At 43.3% G+C, this 19,319-nt stretch overlaps 1 protein-coding gene across 3 annotated transcripts; it reads left to right on the top strand.

Annotated features, from left to right (window-relative positions):
• Positions 1-1,443: 1,443 nt before the first annotated feature.
• On the top strand, positions 1,444-19,047 carry smg9 (SMG9 nonsense mediated mRNA decay factor). 3 transcript variants are annotated; one of them, XM_063198096.1, is made up of 14 exons: positions 1,444-1,769; positions 1,990-2,148; positions 2,254-2,328; positions 2,658-2,901; positions 4,114-4,211; positions 4,802-4,914; positions 5,432-5,543; positions 7,959-8,054; positions 8,524-8,609; positions 9,714-9,820; positions 11,055-11,162; positions 12,187-12,312; positions 16,607-16,772; positions 18,049-19,047. In XM_063198096.1, the coding sequence occupies exons 2-14, from the start codon at positions 2,002-2,004 to the stop codon at positions 18,125-18,127; spliced, it is 1,557 nt and encodes a 518-aa protein (XP_063054166.1). In that variant the 5' UTR covers positions 1,444-1,769; positions 1,990-2,001; the 3' UTR covers positions 18,128-19,047. The 3 variants fall into 3 exon arrangements, with proteins under 3 accessions (XP_063054166.1, XP_063054165.1, XP_063054164.1); XM_063198095.1 differs by having other exon boundaries at positions 1,445-1,769; positions 1,970-2,148; XM_063198094.1 differs by having other exon boundaries at positions 1,445-2,148.
• The last annotated feature ends 272 nt before the right edge of the window (positions 19,048-19,319 follow it).

Here is a 19,319-nt window from a genome sequence, read left to right as displayed (position 1 = left end):
GCCCCAGAGTACATATGTGGAAATGAATCCTTGGATCACCGCAATTCCCCTTAATGATAGTGCACAATCACTGGGTATTTCTCAAAACCTAGTCTGCACACTTCCAAGTGTGCTCAGCCTAATTAGTCACGCCCAGTGATTGGATACTCCATAGAGTTCACCAAAGAGTATCCAATCACTATGCGTGACTAATTAGGCTGAGCACACTTAGAAGTGTGCAGACTAGGTTTTGAGAAATACCCTATGTGCTGCCACCAAACGGAACGGTCAGAGAAGAAGAAGGGGGGACAACGCCCCCTTAGGAGACCTGACTTCTGCACATTGTTTTTGCATTGGGTGGGCGGGATTCAGGATATTTACCTATTAGAACTCTGATGGACTATTTTTGGTGATATGTTAGAAAATGCTAAGATGCTAAAAACTGCTTCCTGTTACTTGAAATTCCCATTGAAATTCCCTCACTCCTGTTATCAAAATCCTGTTATCAACAATTCATTCCTGTTACTAAATCATGTATGTTCATTTTGGAGTAAAACTGTATTTCAAGAAAAGAACAGTCATTTTGTTTTCAAGAAAGGAATTACAGGATGAAAGCAGGGTTCATCTTATTTCAAAATTCTTATGTCCCATGTATTTTGGAATTTGTTTTAAGTAGCCTTGCCTATTAAATGCATGCACGCACAATTTTAGCCCATCGAGTTGGCTCGCAACTACATCCCAGATTTTTAAAAATGCAAACCAGGGAGACGCTCCAGCGCGTTGTGAACACAGCGAAGATCATTGGAACACCACTCCCCTCCCTGCAGAACATTTACACCTCCCGCCTCACCCGAAAAGCACTGATGATCATTAAGGACACAAGCAACCCTGCACACAAACTTAGTCTCCTGCCCTTTGGTAAGAGGTCTACAGGTGCCTCCGCTCCCATACCACCAGACTAGCAAAGAGCTTCATACACCAAGCAATCAAGATGCTGAACACTGAACCCTCTCTCCCATCACTTACAGCACCCCCACACCCCCACGCCAGCCAGGATCCTGACACCCCCCCCCCACACACACACACACACACACACACACTGCTGCACTGCGACCACATTCTCTAACACACACACTCAAACACACACTCTCTCTCTCTCTCTCTCTCTCTCTCTCTCTCTCTCTCTCTCTCTCTCTCTCTCTCTCTCTCTCTCTCTCTCTCTCTCTCTCTCTCTCACACACACACACACACACACACACACACACACACACACACACACACACACACACACACACACACACACACTATGCCTACCATATTACTAGCTACTATACTATAGACTACTACTAACGTATGTCTATGTCTGCATGGGAAAGTAAGAAGCGTAGGCTAATGTAAGGAAATTGACAACAAAGCCGACTTGATTTGACATGAAGAAAGTGGCCTGAGCAACGCCTTGCTTAAACTCCGATGCACAAGAGGGAGCTAGCGAAATCAGCTGAGCTCAAAGTACAGGAAGTACCTTCATGTCAGTGAATGAAGCTGCTGTGCCTGTTTTATGTTGTGAGGGGGGGGTGATATCAACACAGCCCTTATAGAATCTGTGATATCAATCATTGTGGGGCTGAAATATCTCGTGCATATTAAAGTGCATCACAGCATTTTGTATTGAGACAACACGCTGTCAAGACACGCTGTAAGACTCTTTTATTTTGGTCTGTGTCGATCTAAACGACTAAAAGACCACGTAGCCTGTTGCTGGCTAGCTACCCACTACAACAACCTCAGAGGTTAGTGTTTTGAATCGTGTGGGTGTGATGTTCCCTCTGCTGCATAGGCTAACTCTCTTCCTTTTCCATTTGACTCTTTTATGCTCCGTTGTTGTGGTCGCTGAGGTCTAGAGATGTGCTATGCTATGCAGTAGTACCAAATATTCTCTATTCTAATGGTACTAGTCTGCATTCTTTTGGAATACCTGTCCTGTAAACAGTGAGTCTCTGGATTCGGCAGCTCTTCTGAGGGATGTCGGAGTCCGGCCATAGTCAGCCGGGCGTGTATGGCGGTCAGAGCCGAAGGAGGCGACGACGTCGGGACAGGGACCTGGTAGGACCGGGGCAAAATCTCTCTGGTCCGAGTCGTGACCGCGAGTATGTCCCCCGGGAGCGCAGGGTAAGCTCTACTACTACAGCTTGGTTCCAAAAGAAACGAGTAGTGGACTGGAGTCTAGTGTGTGAGATTCATTCCCCCCCTCATGCTGCGTCACTTTTTTGTTAGGATGGAAGCGAGGATCCCCCAGGACCACTTCTTCAGAAGACCCCCATCATCCTGGCTAAGCCTCCAGGAGAAAGGGTAGGTGAAGCTATTGCAGTAGGATATCTAGTAGGCCCAATAATATTCCCTATTCATCAACATGGTCCTGCTGTGCTAGCTACGTTTGGTCCAGAGCATTGAATGGCATTGACTGATAATGGTTTAGACAAGAGGTGTGTGTGTGTGTGTGTGTGTCTGTGTCTGTGTCTGTGTCTGTGTCTGTGTCTGTGTCTGTGTCTGTGTCTGTGTCTGTGTGTCCTTCATCCTGACATCTGATCTGTGTCCATGGCACTGCGTATTGGTGTTTGAGACTCCAGTGCACTTAGACATGTTCCCTGACTCCCCCTCCCTCACATGCTACTGTGCAGAGCAAGCAGAGTCAGAACATCGCTCCCATCACCGGGCCTCCGTCCCTTGAGAAACCCATCATGCTGATGAAGAGCAGGGACGAGGCTGGCAAGGCAGGGGGCACGCCACCGGACACCAGTGGCCCGCCCCCCACTGGCACCGGAGCCGCCAAGCTGGAGAGGGAGGGCCAGCGGCCAACCCAGCCCGTCTACCAGATCCAAAACAGGGGCATGGCTGCTGCCGCCTCCAGTGCCTCTGTGGACCGTGAGTGTTATTATAAAGCCTGTCCTAGTGCATATAGGGTCATTGATGTTTTTTTCCCTATTAGTCGCACACACCAGGTGATTCAAATCACACCCACCCCCATAAATGACTAAATGATGGGTAATAAATGTACAGTCAATACATATGCTTCTCAGATTACACAGTAAATATAAAAAAATAAAGGGGCAATATGTAGGATTACAAGTTAAATTAATCACCCTCCCGAGTCAGCCGTTGCTTATTTGAGTCAATAGTAAGTGAAGGACGACTCTCTCGACTACTTTCACGGTCCGCTGTCAGAGAACCCCAAATTTAACTTTTGACACAGTGACCCAAACGACTGTCGTGAGAAACAGTTCTCATACATAGCCAGATACATATTCACATTTGTATCAACTGCTGGTATTCTGTAATGAAAACCATTCTCATAGCGAGCATAGTTAAACAGCATTTTTTCATGACAGTGTAGATTTTGAGACAGGCATGCCACTGGCACTGCGCAAACTAGATAATCCCATAGATGTGTATAGAAGACATCTATGCATAATCCTACAATAGCCCAGTTTATACTGCGGGCCATTGGCCCAGGAACTTAAGCCCAGGAACCTAAGCCCAGCCCCTGTACCAGTTTATACCGCCTGGGCTAGGCCAGAACTAAGCCAAACCAAGAACTGTTGTCCAGGTAACAGGTCCTCCTCAACTGCTAGGGCCACCAGTTAGCCCTGGTGCTTACAGGTCATTTTTGAATGGGTTACCACGGCTACCATTCCATTTAGAATTTTCAGTTGGCCTGCAGTATAAACGCACCAGGAACTCTAGCCCTGGGCTTCAGTTCCCAGGCTTCAGTTCCCAGGCTTCAGTTCCTGGGCCAAAGTTCCTGGGCCAAAGTTCCTGGGCCAAAGTTCCTGGGCCAAAGTTCCTGGGCCAATGGCCTGCAGTATAAACGGGGCTAATACATAAAAGTGCCATTAGATGTGGTTGCACCACCCTGACGTCTGCTACTACAAAAACTGCTGTGGCCCAATGTGGCCCAATTCGGGCTGCTGTTGCTTGATGGTCAAGGAGTGAATGTGTCTTTGGATCAGGGGGTTGCCCGTTCAAAGCCCACTCTAACCAGCAAGAAGAATATCTGTCCCCTATACCTTCCATAGATGAGGTGTCCTTTAGCAGGGTAGCACTTGACACCTAACCCACAGACTCTGCTACTTTCAGCTGTGATTGGCCAGACCAAACTCCTCCCACCAGAGAGAATGAAGCACAGCATCAAGTTGGTGGACGACCAGATGAACTGGTGCGACAGCGCCATGGAGGTGAGCTCTCACTTTGGAGTGCATTTCTCAACAGTGTCGTTGCACTTAAGTTAGCAGCTTCCTTGGTTGCAGTGCAATTTTCAATAGGCAACCTACTAAGTTGCTAATTGTTTGGCAACAATGCTTTCGAGAAACAGAGTCCTGGACCCCGTTTCTCGATAGTGTCGTTGCTTACTAAACTAGCAACTTACTTGGTTGCAATGCAATTTCCCATTGGCAACTTACTAAGTTGCTAACTAGTTAGCAACGACACTGTCGAGAAACGGGGTCCTGCACAGCAAGCACTTCATGTTATTGTTGTCGTTGTTTTGCAACTGTTCTTCAGAATCTGATTGAAACCCATAGGGGTTTGACTCCAGACTGTGTTTTCTCTGTACACACACACCCAACATATTGCTTGTAGTGTATCAAAATACAGTGCAATTAGTACAGTGTGGTGTCCGGTTCCCCTGTAGACCTTCAGTATTAGCATGAAGTACAGCATTAGCACCTAATGATAGACATGGCTCTCAGAGTTTACTTGCTGCATAAGACCACAGGCTGTGAGAGGGAGACTGAGTGTTTGTTATGTGTTGCTGTCTTCCTCACAGTATTTGCGCGACCAAACGGATATGCTGGTGGTAGGGGTGCTGGGACTACAGGGAACTGGCAAGTCCACGGTTATGTCATTCCTGTCTGCCAACGCTCCGGAGGAGGACCAAAGGTGCGTCCGTGGGTGCGCACGCGTGTGGGTCTGTGGGTGCGTGTGCGTCTGTGAGGGGCCCATCCTCCGGTGATGCACCGCAATTAGTATATTTTCCTTGCGTTGCTGATGTTGAAAAAAAATCATTACTCAATGAAAACCTTTTTTCTTTACCTTATCCTATATTAACTTAATTCCTTATTGGGTAGTTGGCAAACTAACCAACCAGTGTTTCCCAAAGAACATTTGTTAGTCGAATTGGATGGGGGATTGGTCGTGTCAGAGGCATTTGACTACCATTATTGGAGAGGCTAATATGATCCAGAATACCAAAAAAATATCTATCTTTTCAGGCGACCTAGTCAAGGTGTTAGGTGTTTGTTAAGGGGCTGCCTTGACAATAAAATGCTGAGGAAAGCCCTGTTATGACATTTAAGTCGAATGAAATACAATCTGTTGGCCATGTCTTCCCTATAAGTGCACACAATTCCCATCAGAACAGTGTGATGTAGTGTAATTTGTTGTCTGTCTTTTTCAGAGCGTACGTGTTTCGAGCTCAGAGCCCGGAGATTAAAGAGAGGGGTGGAAACCAGAGCAGTGGTATTGACTTCTACATAACCCAGGAGAGGGTCATCTTCCTGGACACACAGGTGAGACCCTAGCAGTACCATACTTGCTTTTTTCAGGCTGACCAGGACTAGTCTGGTTTTACCAGACCATATTAATTACTTGGTCATTCATTTTAGGTCTGGGTCCTCGGTGCACTGGAGCACTTGGGCGGGAGGAGTGAGCTCAGCTATTAAGTTCACCTGTAATGATTGATCTATACCAAGTAAAGATTTTGAGCTTCTAACTTATTGGTTAGTCGATTCTACTGTACGGATATAGAAACTATTATGTTGGTATTATGTGTTTGTTTAAAGACAAAGCAGAACATGTCACACTGTTAAAAACCATTCAATAGTTTTTTTATACCCCAGTAGCGAAGGGGACTAGAGTTGCCCCGATGGGACTCGAACCCAGACCCTCTGGGGTAGTAAACTGGGGCCCTGACCACGTGACAGTCAGAACACACCGACAACCCTATTGATGGTCACTACATCACACTGCCATGGTGTCCCACACGCAACTGCCCGTCATGCTTCTCCCATACAGTGTGCCCCATCATCAACGTTTCACCAATCACTGGGGTTCCTCACACCGGGGTCAGCAATCCTGGGGTCCCTCACATAGAATTACGGCTTACACACAATGGGTACGCCTACGATGGCCTCACTGTAGCCATACCACTTGTGACACCATTTGTAGCGAAGGGGAGTAGAGTTGCCCCGCTGGGACTCGAACCCAGACCCTCTGGGGTAGTAAACTGGGGCTCTGACCGCTACACCAAAGAGCCAGGCTCGTTGGCGTGACAATCAGATCACACACACAACCCTAGTGATGGTCACTCCATCACAACCCCAAAGTTTAAAACGGTTTGTCCGTAATTAGCTGTGTCATCGTTCATATTGGGCAATTCTAATACAAGCGGATTCCAAAAAAGTTGGGACACTTTGTATTTTGTGAATAAAATCAAAATGCTGGCATTTTCAAAACATCTAATATGTTAATAAGGTAGAGCATTATGTACAGACAACATATCAGTTGTTAAAGTCGAGCAGAATTATTGTTTTGAGGTAATTATGTGATCATTTAAAATTTGATCCATGCAACAAATCTCAAAAAAGTTGGGACAGAGCCAAAACATGTTATAATAGTTGGATAATTCTAAAAATTACACAAGGAAGAATATTTTAAAAGGAACTATATTGACTGCCAACATGAATGCACAAATAAAATACCATCACATAGAGGCTGTGGCACTCAGCAGCGAAGATTTTGAGGGACTAATTACTTATCTATTACACAGAAAGATTGAATTATCAAAATTGCAGGTGTATAAGGCATATTTCCGTAATATAGAGTTCTGTGTAATCATTGCTCGAGTTATGAGATCATGACATACTCGTGGTAAATAAGCAAACTATGACACTCCAACAATGACAGCTCTCGAAAAAATGACCATAAACACAACACTTGATTAATGCACATGATGCAGACATTAAACTGTGTTGTGTGCGGAAAGGCTCATTCTATGGACCCAGAAGACATGTGAAACTGTCCTCTGATTACAGAACGGAAAATATTTCATCCTCTTTTAGAATGATGGAGTCATGCACCCTCCAGGTTACACAGAAGATGAATATTTCAGCTAGCTTTAGTGGTCAATCTAAAGGACAGTGTATATGGTGGTAATGGGGTGCAGTAGTACCTTGGTTATGGTCTTCTTACTCATGTGGAGCATTAAAATGAATGCTGAATGATATACAAACTTTAAACAGCAAGCATAGCTACCAAGGCATTATATTTTGGAGCACCGCCTTTAGATATTGCCCCATAATGGCGGCAAATGTCAATCTCTACTATGTTCCAACAGTGTGGTTCCATCATAAGAGTAAACAGGTCACAAAATTGTTTTCTTGCAGTCAGGATATGCCACATAATAAGCATAACAAAAAGGTAAACAAGTTGAAGAACACACCTATCAGTTGAGCTGCTGAAATCATGTCTCACATATCAAAATATCTATTTTTTGAATAAAATTATGCCAACAGTGAAAGTATTTAACTGTTCAGTCTCATCCCTTGTGTTGTGTTTAGTCTTATCCAATATAAAAAGCATTTTATTGGCCCTGTCCCAACTTTTTTGGGATTTGTTGCAAGGGTGAAATTTTAAATGATCACATAATTACCTCAAAACAATAATTCTGCTCGACTTTAACAACTGATATGTTGTCTGTACATAATGCTCTACCTTATTAACATATTAGATGTTTTGAAAATGCCAGCATTTTGATTTTATTCACATAATACAAAGTGTCCCAACTTTTTTGGAATCCGCTTTGTATATTGAGGTGTGCACAGGTGGTCTCATAGGTCTTTACATAGTTATTCTCCTTGATGAACACAGTGTTAGTGTTTTGCTAGTAACTAATATAGTCTTTGTATGTCTTCCACTGTCCACAGCCTATACTGAGTCCCTCCATTTTAGATCACCTGATCAATAATGACCGCAAACTGCCCCCAGAGTACAATCTCCCTCACACCTATGTGGAAATGCAGGTAAGTGTGGCTTTCTAACAAACATGCACAATATTTTTCGTGATGCATTTGCCTCGAAATGAAAGCCCTGAGAGGTGTATGCAAGCTGTTTAATGTTCAAATTATTTTTTATACATCCAGTTCCATAAACGGTGCCCTTGAAAATGGTGCCATCCTCCGAAACAAAAACCTCGAATTGTAATTGTCCCACAATCGGCAGTAGTTTGGTTGTGGTGTGCGAGGTTTTGCGGAAAACGACAGAAAAAAAATAATAAAAAAAAATAGATAGAAGTAATACAGAATGTTTTGGAGTCCTTTATTCCAGAAACAAGCGGACGTACCTTTCTCGGGCACTCAATTGCAGAACAGTCTGCCAAGCCCAGTGTATACTCAACTGTTCACAGTTTATACGGTAAAATAAAAGATATATCAAAGTGGTGAGCTGAGCTATGTTTTGTTCCCTTGGTCTGTCAACACCACCACTCCACAGTCTCTCCAGATCGCTGCCTTCCTCTTCACCGTGTGCCATGTGGTCATCGTCCTACAGGACTGGTTCACAGACGTCAACCTCTACAGGTCTCTCTCTCTCTCTCTCTCTCTCTCTCTCTCTCTCTCTCTCTCTCTCTCTCGCTCTCGCTCTTTTCTCTCTCTCTCTCTCTCTCTCTCTCTCTCTCTCTCTCTCTCTCTCTCTCTCTTTCTCTCTCTCACTCTCTCTCGACCTCCCTTCTCTCTGGATTGCTCACTCTAAATCTCATTCTTCTCTTAGGTCTTTCATATTTCTGCTTCATTTCCTAAGGAACTTGATCCTATGTGAAGTGCAATAGATCAGATAACATAAAAAATCTCTTCTTGTGTAACAAATAGTGGTGTCAACAATAATCGATTCGGCAATGCAATGCAATGCAATGCAATGCAATGCAATGCGGGGCATGGACAATTCAATTCAATGCGGCAAGTTCCATAATCGATGCAGAGTTTCAATTACTTCTGTGGATATTTCGGGAGCAAATGAATGTTAAATTAAATAAAAGCACTTCAAAGCATTGAAAACTGCAAGACTGATACAGAAAACAGCCAATGAAATGTTGCTCAGTATCTGACTACTTGTTTTGCCTCATCATGACTGATGAAACATTTGCTTTGCTTTCAGTAGAAATGTAATGCATTGCAATGCATTGTAGAATTGAATCGAATCGAATCGCCACCTCCCGAATCGTAAACGAATCGAATCGTGAGGGCAGTGCCAATGCACACCACTAGTAACAAACTATGTGTGACATTCACTTGACTCACTGATTCACAACATCCCAAAGTTATCGTGAGAAGTGTAAATGAATGACTTACTGGCATCTACTATGTACAATGGGCTTTAATCCCATATGTGTACCTATGATATAATATTTTTTGGCTTTGGCTTTGATGTTGAAAAACTCTCAGCATGACTAAAGCCCAATTCAAATATTGCAACAAAGGTTAATGTATTACTGTACCAAATGAAAGTCAGTACAGTATTCTCTACCTGGGGTTAGTAGTTAGGTTTTATAATACTGGGATGCTCTCTCTCTCTCTCTCTCTCTCTCTCTCTCTCTCTCTCTCTCTCTCTCTCTCTCTCCTTCCTCTCTCTCTCTCTCTCTCTCTCTCTCTCTCTCTCTCTCTCTCTCTCTCTCTCTCTCTCTCTAGGTTCCTGCAGACTGCTGAGATGCTGAAGCCCTCCACCCCCTCTGCCAGCCATGACAGCAGCGGATCCTCTGGGAATGACGAGGGTTTGGAGTACTACCCTCACATAGGTGAGCTGAGGGCAGTGGATGACGCATTCCATTACACATCCTCCCATGTCGTAGTTCACCGTCGGATGCTTCGGCACACCTCACAGCTCGTAGTACGGTTAGACAAAGTTTAATGTATGCTGATATATTTTTAAATGTGGATTTTTATAGCCAATGATGTACAAACACAATATGTGGATTAAAAATAAACAGTCTATTGTGGTTTCAGCTTCCCAAACGGGATATTTTAAAAATCTAAGTTTTGAAATGTCCAGAAAACTTGGTTTACATGTAAGCAAGGGGCGAAAACCAAGGCGTTTTCAAATATATCCACGTGTTTAAATGGCTTAAAAATCCTGCACACCCATACATTATCATTTTAATTGCTCACAACATTTCTTTAACAAGGTCTGAACATCGAGAGAGCGATTACAATGCAAGTGTTATGGACAATGTGCAGGATTTTGGTCTACTTGCTCATATTTCACAAAAGAGAACAATCTACAATATTGCGTGACATTCCACACTCAACCAAGGGTTGAACAGCTTATCACTCAATTCAACAGTATGGAACACACCTTGGGTCAGTGAATGATCATCGTAAGGTGGTACATGTTTAAACAAGTCATTAGAGCCAGGAGGGGGAAAGAACACAACCAGGTGCATACTTCCAAATGCAGTGATGCAAGGTTGGTTCTGGGCAACTGGATAGAAGAAGTCGCGTTGCAACTTTACTCTTTGGATAACTTGACCAGGATGAATGAGAATCTTCTCAGACAAAGAAATACATTTGCTGGAAATGTGCTGGTGTACCGCATTTGCCCTTAAAGGGACACTGTGTGAGATTTTTAGTTGTTTATTTCCAGAATTCATGCTGCCCATTCACTGATGTTACCTTTTTCATGAATACTTACCACCACCATCAAATTCTAAGTATTCATTATGACTGGAAAAATTCCACTTTTCATACATGAAAAGAGGGATCTTCTCCATGGTCCGCCATTTTGAATTTCCAAAAATAGCCATTTTTAGCTGCAAAAACGACTGTACTTGGACCGTATTAGAAAATATGTGTTTAATACTTAGTAAACTATCATGTAAAGATCAAATTTGGCAATAGCCAGCCCAATTTCAATAAGTAGCATTGTTGCAGTACCTTTTTTGACCATTTCCTGCACCGTGTCCCTTTAAGAAATCCAAGCAAATGTGTGGTTTTGAAAGGCTTGTTAAAGGTCTTGGTCTCTCCACTCCCTAGTCTTCCTGCAGAACAAGGCACGTCGTGAGGAGTTCTGCCCCAGGAACCTGAAGAAGATGCACGCGTCCGTGGACAAACTCATGGCCCACTCCCACCTCAAGTACAAAGGTACAGTAAGCATGCAGACACATTTCAGACAAGACCACGGGCAGTTGTCAAGTGTTGATCTCTGCCATAGATTAAATCATGAAATGGAAGGTTTTCATGCCAGAGCTTGAATCAGATGTTGTCTTGCAACTTCACATGGGATGTTTTAGGGGTTTTCCCGCTTTTCATTTTAACTGGAAGCATCTAAACCAGGGTTGTCCAAACATAAGGGCCGAGGGCCTGATGCCGTCCTTGCCTTGTTAACACCAGACCGAATCACAAGTGAGATTGTGTAGAACTAAAGGCAGTATGGGAGTTCCCAGGCTAATGCCGTCCAACAGATGGTTCAATCCGGCCTCAGACTTGTAGAGGAAAAAATCCTTTCATGAAATTTGCTGTCGTTTTTGGTCGCCATTTAGAGTCTATCCTCCTGATACCCTCTCTGCCATCCAGCACAAGATGATGGCAATGCAATTAAAATTTGTAGCAGAAAACTGCAATATTTCACAAATTCGTTACTGGTCTGGCCCACTTGAGGTCAAATAGACTGCATGTGGCCCCTGAACTGAAATCAGTTAGACACCCCTGATATAAACAAAGCAGCAAGTATCTGCTATTTAGTAGGAGTGGAGAACCTTCTGAATGAGCAGTAGTTCTTACCTTTCACATGGAGGTAATGTCAATTGTAAGCATCTCAAACCAGTCAAACAAGTGGCAAATCCAGTATTTCCTCACTCGACAATTACAGTATTTCTCAATACTCAAGTGGTGTCTGACGAAGACCAAAAGCTTGAAACATTGTTCTACCAGCATGAGAAAATAAACAGATCAAAAACCAAGAACGGCAATGATTGTGCCAACATTTTCTTTTTCATGAATCAAACTCTGTTTTCCCAAGTATTCTGACCATGCTGGACTGCAACATCTTGATGATACACAGGGCAACTCTTTGAGCAATGTTTCTGGGCAGTGATACTTAAATAAGATTGATGTCGTTTGGACTGTTTATCGCAATTACACTTAAACTCAACTGTCCTTTTTCCAGGTACTCTGTCCATGCTGGACTGCAACATCTTCCCCGGCCTGGGCCGCGACTACTTGGGGACAGAAGTGAACCTCTTCCTCCTGCCCGTCCTGGAGGGTGATGGAGAAGACGCCTTAACCAGGGCAGGTCAGTCTTCTGCTGAGTGCTCTAGCATAGTGCAGTAAATACATCAAACAATATTTCACTTGGTGATACAAGCATCAAATTTGGTTCAGAGGTGCTTCAGACCCTACTCTTTTAGAAAAGGTCGCTATCCAGGTGAAAAAACAAAATGGCGGCCATTTTCCAAGATGGCCGCCATGCAGATATGAATTAGCAACTGAAACAACTGTTCAAATGGTGATACAAGCACTGGAATTGTCATAGATACTCCTTAGACACACTTCTTTTGAAAAGGCATGCAGGCCACTTGAAATCCAAGATGGCCGTCCATTTTCCTAGATAGCCACAATACATATTATTGGAATCGGTTATGGGACAAAAAGGGCACTACTGTTACGGAGCTGACAAAAGCGTGAAACTTTGCATGATGCTTCCTTAGGACCCCCTCAATGATTTAAGCCTAGGAGCCCTAGTGAAATGCTCAATTTTCATATCAATCAAGTGAATAATACATGTACATATCATGTGTCAGCTTGGATTATCTACCTCTATAAGGTCATTACAAAATAAAATATATATTGATTTGTGTTCAGATATGTGTATCTCAAGTCCTAAGTGTACTGTGGAGTGATAGGGGCCTTTATGCTTGGGAAATTATGAATAATCAATGTGCAATACACCATACAGTATTGACAAATATTTTATGTATTGTATGTATTAGCAAAATGGTTTTCTGGTCTACTTTGTGCTTAAACTTAGATGACATGTTGGCTACCTAACCACTTAATTAATTGATTGCTTGTTATTTTTTATTTGTGCGTGTGGTCCTTTGTTTAAGACATATCTGCTTGCCTTCCCTCTCTCACACACTCAAGTGTTTGAAAAACTTTAAACAACAACATGTGGAAATGCCATTGGCTTTGGAGGGATACAGCTGTCAAAGTAGCCTACAAGTCATCAAGACTATACTGTACTGTACTGTGGCGTAGTGTACTCTGCTATACTGTACTGTGCTGTATTGTACTGTACTATATTGTACTGTACGGTACTGTACTGTAATGTGATATATCACACTGTACTGTACTGCACCGTACTATATGCTACTGTACTGTGCTGTACTGTACTGTAGTATACTGTAGTGTACTGTACTATACTCTACTGTACTGTAATGTACTTTACTATACTGCTCCGTACTGTATGCTACTGTACTGTACTGCAATGTACTGTACTACAGTACACTCTACTATACTGTATGCTACTGTACTTTACTGTACTGCACCATACTGTATGTTACTGTGCTGTACTGTACCGTACTGTATGCTACTTAACTTTACTGTACTGCACCGTACTGTATGCTACTGTACTGTACCGTACTGTATGCCACTGTACTGTGCTGTAGTGTACTATACTCTACTGTATTATACTCTACTGTACTGTACTTTACTATACGGCACCATACTGTATGCTACTGTACTTTACTGTACTGTACTGTACTGTACTGTACTGTACTGTACAGTACAACTACACAGAACTGAAACATTTAGAGCATTCTGAGGTCATGTACAATATGATGCAAAAATATTTAGTGGGAATGAGTTATGTTACTGTTACCACTCAAAATCTTGAAGGTTAAAAAAGTCATATGGCATTTTGTGTGTGTATATATATATATATATATATATATATATATATATATATATATATACCATATGAGAATTGTTTTTTGACATAGATATTTCTCTTAAAGGTGGCAAAGACCTACGGTAGGTAACTTGTTGTCCATCAGCTGTCATTTTTGAAGTAGCAATTGAAATACTCAATGATTACTGAGTTTATTGTAATGCAACTTGTGACACAAGTACTAGGTGAGGACTTGTTTGCAAATTCAGGAGGAAAAAAAACAATTCTCACACCTCTGCCTGCTTACTGAACACCTACTTAGAAATCATTCCAATTTGATTTGAACTGAAGATATAGCCTACATGTATATTGAGTGATCTGTAATGCCATTCTTAAAGACTGAAATGCAGTCACTATAGACATAATGCTACTTGTGAAAATTTAGAATTAGGTGATCTTATGGGTTCTTCATACACATGGAGAGGTATTGTCCTTTACCCTCTCTCATACACATAAAAAAATATCTGTTATGGAAATTAGAGGATGGAGAACCTGACCTTGGACATAATCTTGCAATGACACTTCCCAATTCAGATGCAGCTGAGCGAGCATTAGCAGCAGTCTATTCTCACCATAGTTTTAGTGTGGGAAATGCTCATTTAGTCATTTTAATTCAGACCAAGAATCTTCTCAACATTTTCACAATGTTACATTTGCTGTCAAACATGTAAGCACAGACTCACCCATACTTTCACACTATGAATATTTTTGTAGTTGCAGCAATCTGGTCAAGCAGGCTACCCCTGCCCTTGCTTCATCTCTGCTGAGTTCGGGACTATATTAACATCGTCAGCTATTGTAATTTTATTTTTTTTAGTGCATATACATGTTTAGAAGTTTGGGTTGGGGGTGCGCGGCTTGTCTGGGGCAGAGTTAAGGGTGCTTTAAGAGAAAAAGATGAAGAACCACTAGTGTAGAACATGGAGGCCTTGCCCTTGATGACTAATTCACTAATAAATGTCTCTTTATTGTTCATGAGACTTTTGTACTTTTAAATTTTGTTTGTCAAAGGTTTGGACCTTTGCAAAGACCTTACAACACCTGTTATCTGTGCATGTGAATTAACCAAAGCAATGCCACGTGACACAAAGTTCAGTGTTCATTCAAACCGATGCAACGTGACAAAATTCCTGTTTTTTTTGTTTTTTTCAAACATGATAGAAGTTGGCAATGCCTTATCTAATGCCATGTCTGAAATGTTTGGTCATTCACCACATGCCTCATTTCATAGGGTGTGAGAGAGACTGTGTTGCTCTCTACACGTTGTGCACATTATGTTGTGAATGCAGCTTAACATTAATCCCCTTGACTGCCGGCCCTGCTGGCAACAGATCGCAATAATTCATAAAAAATAAATAATTCAGGCAAATAAATGTCATTGTACAGAGTACAATAAAGGCTGTCTATTTCTGTTTTCTATTAACCTGTGACTGCCGTGTTTCTCATGCTTTGTCTGTAATATATCAGTAAACTTAATGTAACATTGTGATGGAGTGACCATCACTAGGGTTGTGGGTGTGTTCTGACTGTCACGCCAACTAGCCTGGCTCTTTGGTGTAGCGGTCAGAGCCCCAGTTTACTACTCCAGAGGGTCTGGGTTCGAGTCCCAGCTGGGCAACTCTACTCCCCTTCGCTACAAAAGGTGTCAGAAGTGGGATGGCTACCGTGAAGCCATCGGAAGCGTACCCATTGTGTGTAAGCCGTAATTCCATGTGAGGGACCCCCAGGATTGGTGACTCCGGTGTGAGGGACCCCAGTGATGGGTGAAGTATTGATGATGGGGCACACTGGATGGGAGAAGCATGATGGGCAGTTGCGTGAGGGACACCATGAGTGTGTGAAGGGGAAGGCAGTGTGAGGGAGTACCATCACTAGGGTTGTGGGTGTGTTCTGACTGTCATGTCAACGAGCCTGGCTCTTTGGTGTAGCGGTCAGAGCCCCAGTTTACTACTCCAGAGGGTCTGGGTTCGAGTCCCGGCTGGGCAACTCTACTCCCCTTCGCTACAAACATGCTGAACTCAGCAGGAGTAAAGAGAAAGTGGGTGCTAATTCCATAAGAAATAATACAAAACAAAGGCAAGGCAAGACTCCCTGTTAATTTAGATTTTATTGCAGTCAGAAATTTTTGTTTCAGCCCAACGCTGAAGAAGACCAAGACCGAAATGTCTGACGGACAATAGTTGTTACATTGACGCTTATATCCAAAGCGACTTACAGATGTCACAGGGTATTGCTTACAGTCCCTGGAGCAATGTGGGGATAAATACCTCGCTCAAGGGCACTTCAAGTACTGAGGGAGGAAGGGAGTGGTAAGAGAGAGGATTTAACCTGCTACCCTGTGGTCTAAAGTCCAACTCCATTACACAATGGCTGCCCCTGCCTGTCTTTTGTGTGTAATGCACGTCTCCTGTCCCCATAGGTTCAGCATCGGGAGCGCCTGGTGGAAGCAGCGTGACTCCCTTCTTCCCTCTGTTGTCAGGTTACTGTACTGCATGTCTCCCCCATGTCCCCACAGGTTCAGCGTAACGGGGGCCGGTGGCTTCTGGAGTTTTTCTGCATCTATTTCTCACATGTGACAACTGTTTCTTCCAACATGGTTCGTCTGTAATGCATGTCCTCCTGTCTTCCTACTCCACAGGTTCAGCGTCAGGGGCCGGTGGCAGCAGCGTGGCCCCCCTCTTCTCCCTGTTGCCCGGCTACAGGGGCCACCCCACCTTCTCGTCGCTGGTGACCAAGTTGCGCAGCCAGGTGCTGGCCATGTCCCGCAGCCAGTTGTCCCACACCATCCTCACGGAGAAGAACTGGTGAGCAGCACTCAACATCACTCTTTTTCCTTTTTTCAAAGTAGTTGTTTTTGCAGGCTCATTTATATTATTGTTTTAACCCATTTTAGCCTAAGCCCTTTTTGGGAAAGGGTGCCCTATGCCTATTAAATCTTAAATATCTCAGCCTCTGAAGCACATTCAAACATGAAATAAGTTGCATTTAAAAGCTAGGACCCTCATTTTGCATTAGAATGTGTTCATTCAGCTCTAACATATACACATTTTTAATAAAAAAAAAACCCTTCAAATCTCAATAGCCTGAATGCAGTGTACATGTGTCTATAGTCTAGGCTAAAATGGGTTGAGGCAACTGTTCCACACCATCGCACACATCGCTACCTGTTACTCGCTCAGCCAGAGAAGTCAATTGAATGTTTATGTCTTCCATTGATGTGAGGCCTGGACCGACGAGGATAGTACAAGCGATGCATCTGCACTCAGTGGCTGTGGCAGTAACGGTAGGGACACATACACGCGAATTTGCGAACTTTGCCATTCATTCCTATGAGAGAGGCGAAGGCAAGCGATGGCAAGCGAAAGCAAGCGAACAGGAGCGAAGCGAAGCGAAATTATTAAAGAAAGTTTAATGTTATGCAAATGAGGAGCGAATTCGCCTGCCACGGCCCAATCAAATCAACAACATAACTATTCCATTCCATTTGATTCGCCGCGACGACCTGATGACGGTTGGATTTCGCCTCTCTTCGCTTCGCTTGCTTTGCCTCCTATGTGTCCCTACCGTTAGACCCACGGGAACGATGGGAAATGTTCCATGAGCGAGTAGCGAACAAGCGACTGAGCTAGAAACGAGTAGCTAGTAATAACGTGTGTGGACATAGCTTTAATTTTGCCTGCCTTTTTATATCAGTGCATTAGTATACTCAGTGGTGTAGTCTACGTAGAACGCGGGTATACGGAGTATACCCACTTCTAAATTTCAGGGATTTCAGTATACCCACTTAAAATTGATTTATCCATTATTTTGAATAGCACAAATATATACAGTATACCCACTTCAAAAAATTGTCAAATATACAGTATACCCACCATAAAAAAGTAGACTACACCACTGAGTATAATAATATATTATATGTTGTGCTACTATACGTATGTGATGGAACTGGGAAGACATGACAGGACATGATTGTGAGAGAGATGGGGTGGGATTGAGTGGGATTCTGTTGGCTTTGAATATGCAACACACTAACATGTGTGCGTGGGTGTCTGCGTTTTTGTGTGCACGTGTCTTCATAAGGTTCCACTATGCAGCTCGCATCTGGGATGGTGTGAAGAAGTCTTCTGCCCTCTCCGAGTACAGCCGCCTGCTGTCTTAGTCACCTTGACGAATGCGGTTGTTGTTAGCCACCTGGCTTCACCAGAGGATGCAGAGCGTCCACTCCACACACCTGCTTCCTCACCTCACCTCAGCTCAGCTCACCTGGTGGCTGACTGCCCCCTGGTGGGAGGATGAGGAAGTCTGTCTGCCTGTGGGCTCGCTGGTCTCCTTAACACTGGGCTGGAGTGTATGGAGTCACGGGCTGGAGAGAACTACAGAGGCTGGTCTGCTGCTCTACCGCCAGAGCAGGAGATACATGGAGGAGGAGGATAGGTGTGATCATCGTGTCTGTGTGTGTGTGTGTGTGTGTGTCTTATGATGGAGGACATGGTAATGGTGGGACACCACACTGCGGAGACAAGCATTCTGACCGTGTGCATACGTTTTTTTTTTTACTCGCACAAGATTGAGGCTAGGAATGGATTGAAATGTTGTTTTCCTAGACGGCAAAACAAAAGCATACAGTAAATGAGCATGCTCTTTTTTTATTCGTCTCCACCTGACTTTCATATGAATATGTGGATTTCATTCGGTGTTCTGTTTACAGTATCTGTTTGTGATTCAGTCTAAATGGCACTGTGGGTGTGGTTTTTGGTCATGCAAGCCCTGTTGGGACTCATTTGGATTGGTCAGAGGCTCGACACTCTCTTTACAATGGCTGTGCCCCAGGTTTAATATGTCCCTTCACAGCAATTCAGTTCAAGCATTATTCTACTTTCAATTAATATACTATTCTAGAGGGTGTTCAGAGGAACAGCTCAATGAAACGACTGCATTTTGATTAGTTTTTAATACATTTGTAATTCTTGGAAACTTGGGGCATAATCTCCTGTATTTTTTCCATCAGCTTGCGTTTTTGCAAAAATGTTCTTCTGACCATTTGGTTTTTCAATAAAGCTGAAACATCACACATTACAATGGTATTTTCCACTGTGTTTTATTGAGGGTGTTTTTGTGTGTGTATGGGTTTTGACTTCAATTGATTTCAAGTGTTTATTGTTGTAATGGAACGGTGTGTTCTCATTAGATGTAATTCCAAACCTTTTATCAAACACTAGGCTCCAGAGAGTTATACAGGCCAGTACAGTAGAGGATATCCTGGGGGGGGAGACCTGTCTCAGTTCATGAAGCACGCCCAACAGTTTCTGGGAAAAGGGTGACTTCAAGTGCTGCACTCTTTCCTCTCTGTA

This window comes from Engraulis encrasicolus, chromosome 5 (genome assembly GCF_034702125.1).
Source record: "Engraulis encrasicolus isolate BLACKSEA-1 chromosome 5, IST_EnEncr_1.0, whole genome shotgun sequence".
Classification (NCBI taxonomy): domain Eukaryota; kingdom Metazoa; phylum Chordata; class Actinopteri; order Clupeiformes; family Engraulidae; genus Engraulis; species Engraulis encrasicolus.
Note: the sequence above shows the minus strand (reverse complement) of the source record. Positions and strands in the feature narration are given on the sequence as shown.

Excerpts from the sequence above, each read along its gene's own strand:
- smg9 (XM_063198096.1), top strand. The coding sequence starts at position 2,002 with ATGTCGGAGTCCGGCCATAGTCAGCCGGGCGTGTATGGCGGTCAGAGC. Across the intron at positions 2,149-2,253 it reads ATGTCCCCCGGGAGCGCAGG|GATGGAAGCGAGGATCCCCC; the intron begins GTAAGCTCTACT and ends CTTTTTTGTTAG. Across the intron at positions 2,902-4,113 it reads CTCCAGTGCCTCTGTGGACC|CTGTGATTGGCCAGACCAAA; the intron begins GTGAGTGTTATT and ends TGCTACTTTCAG.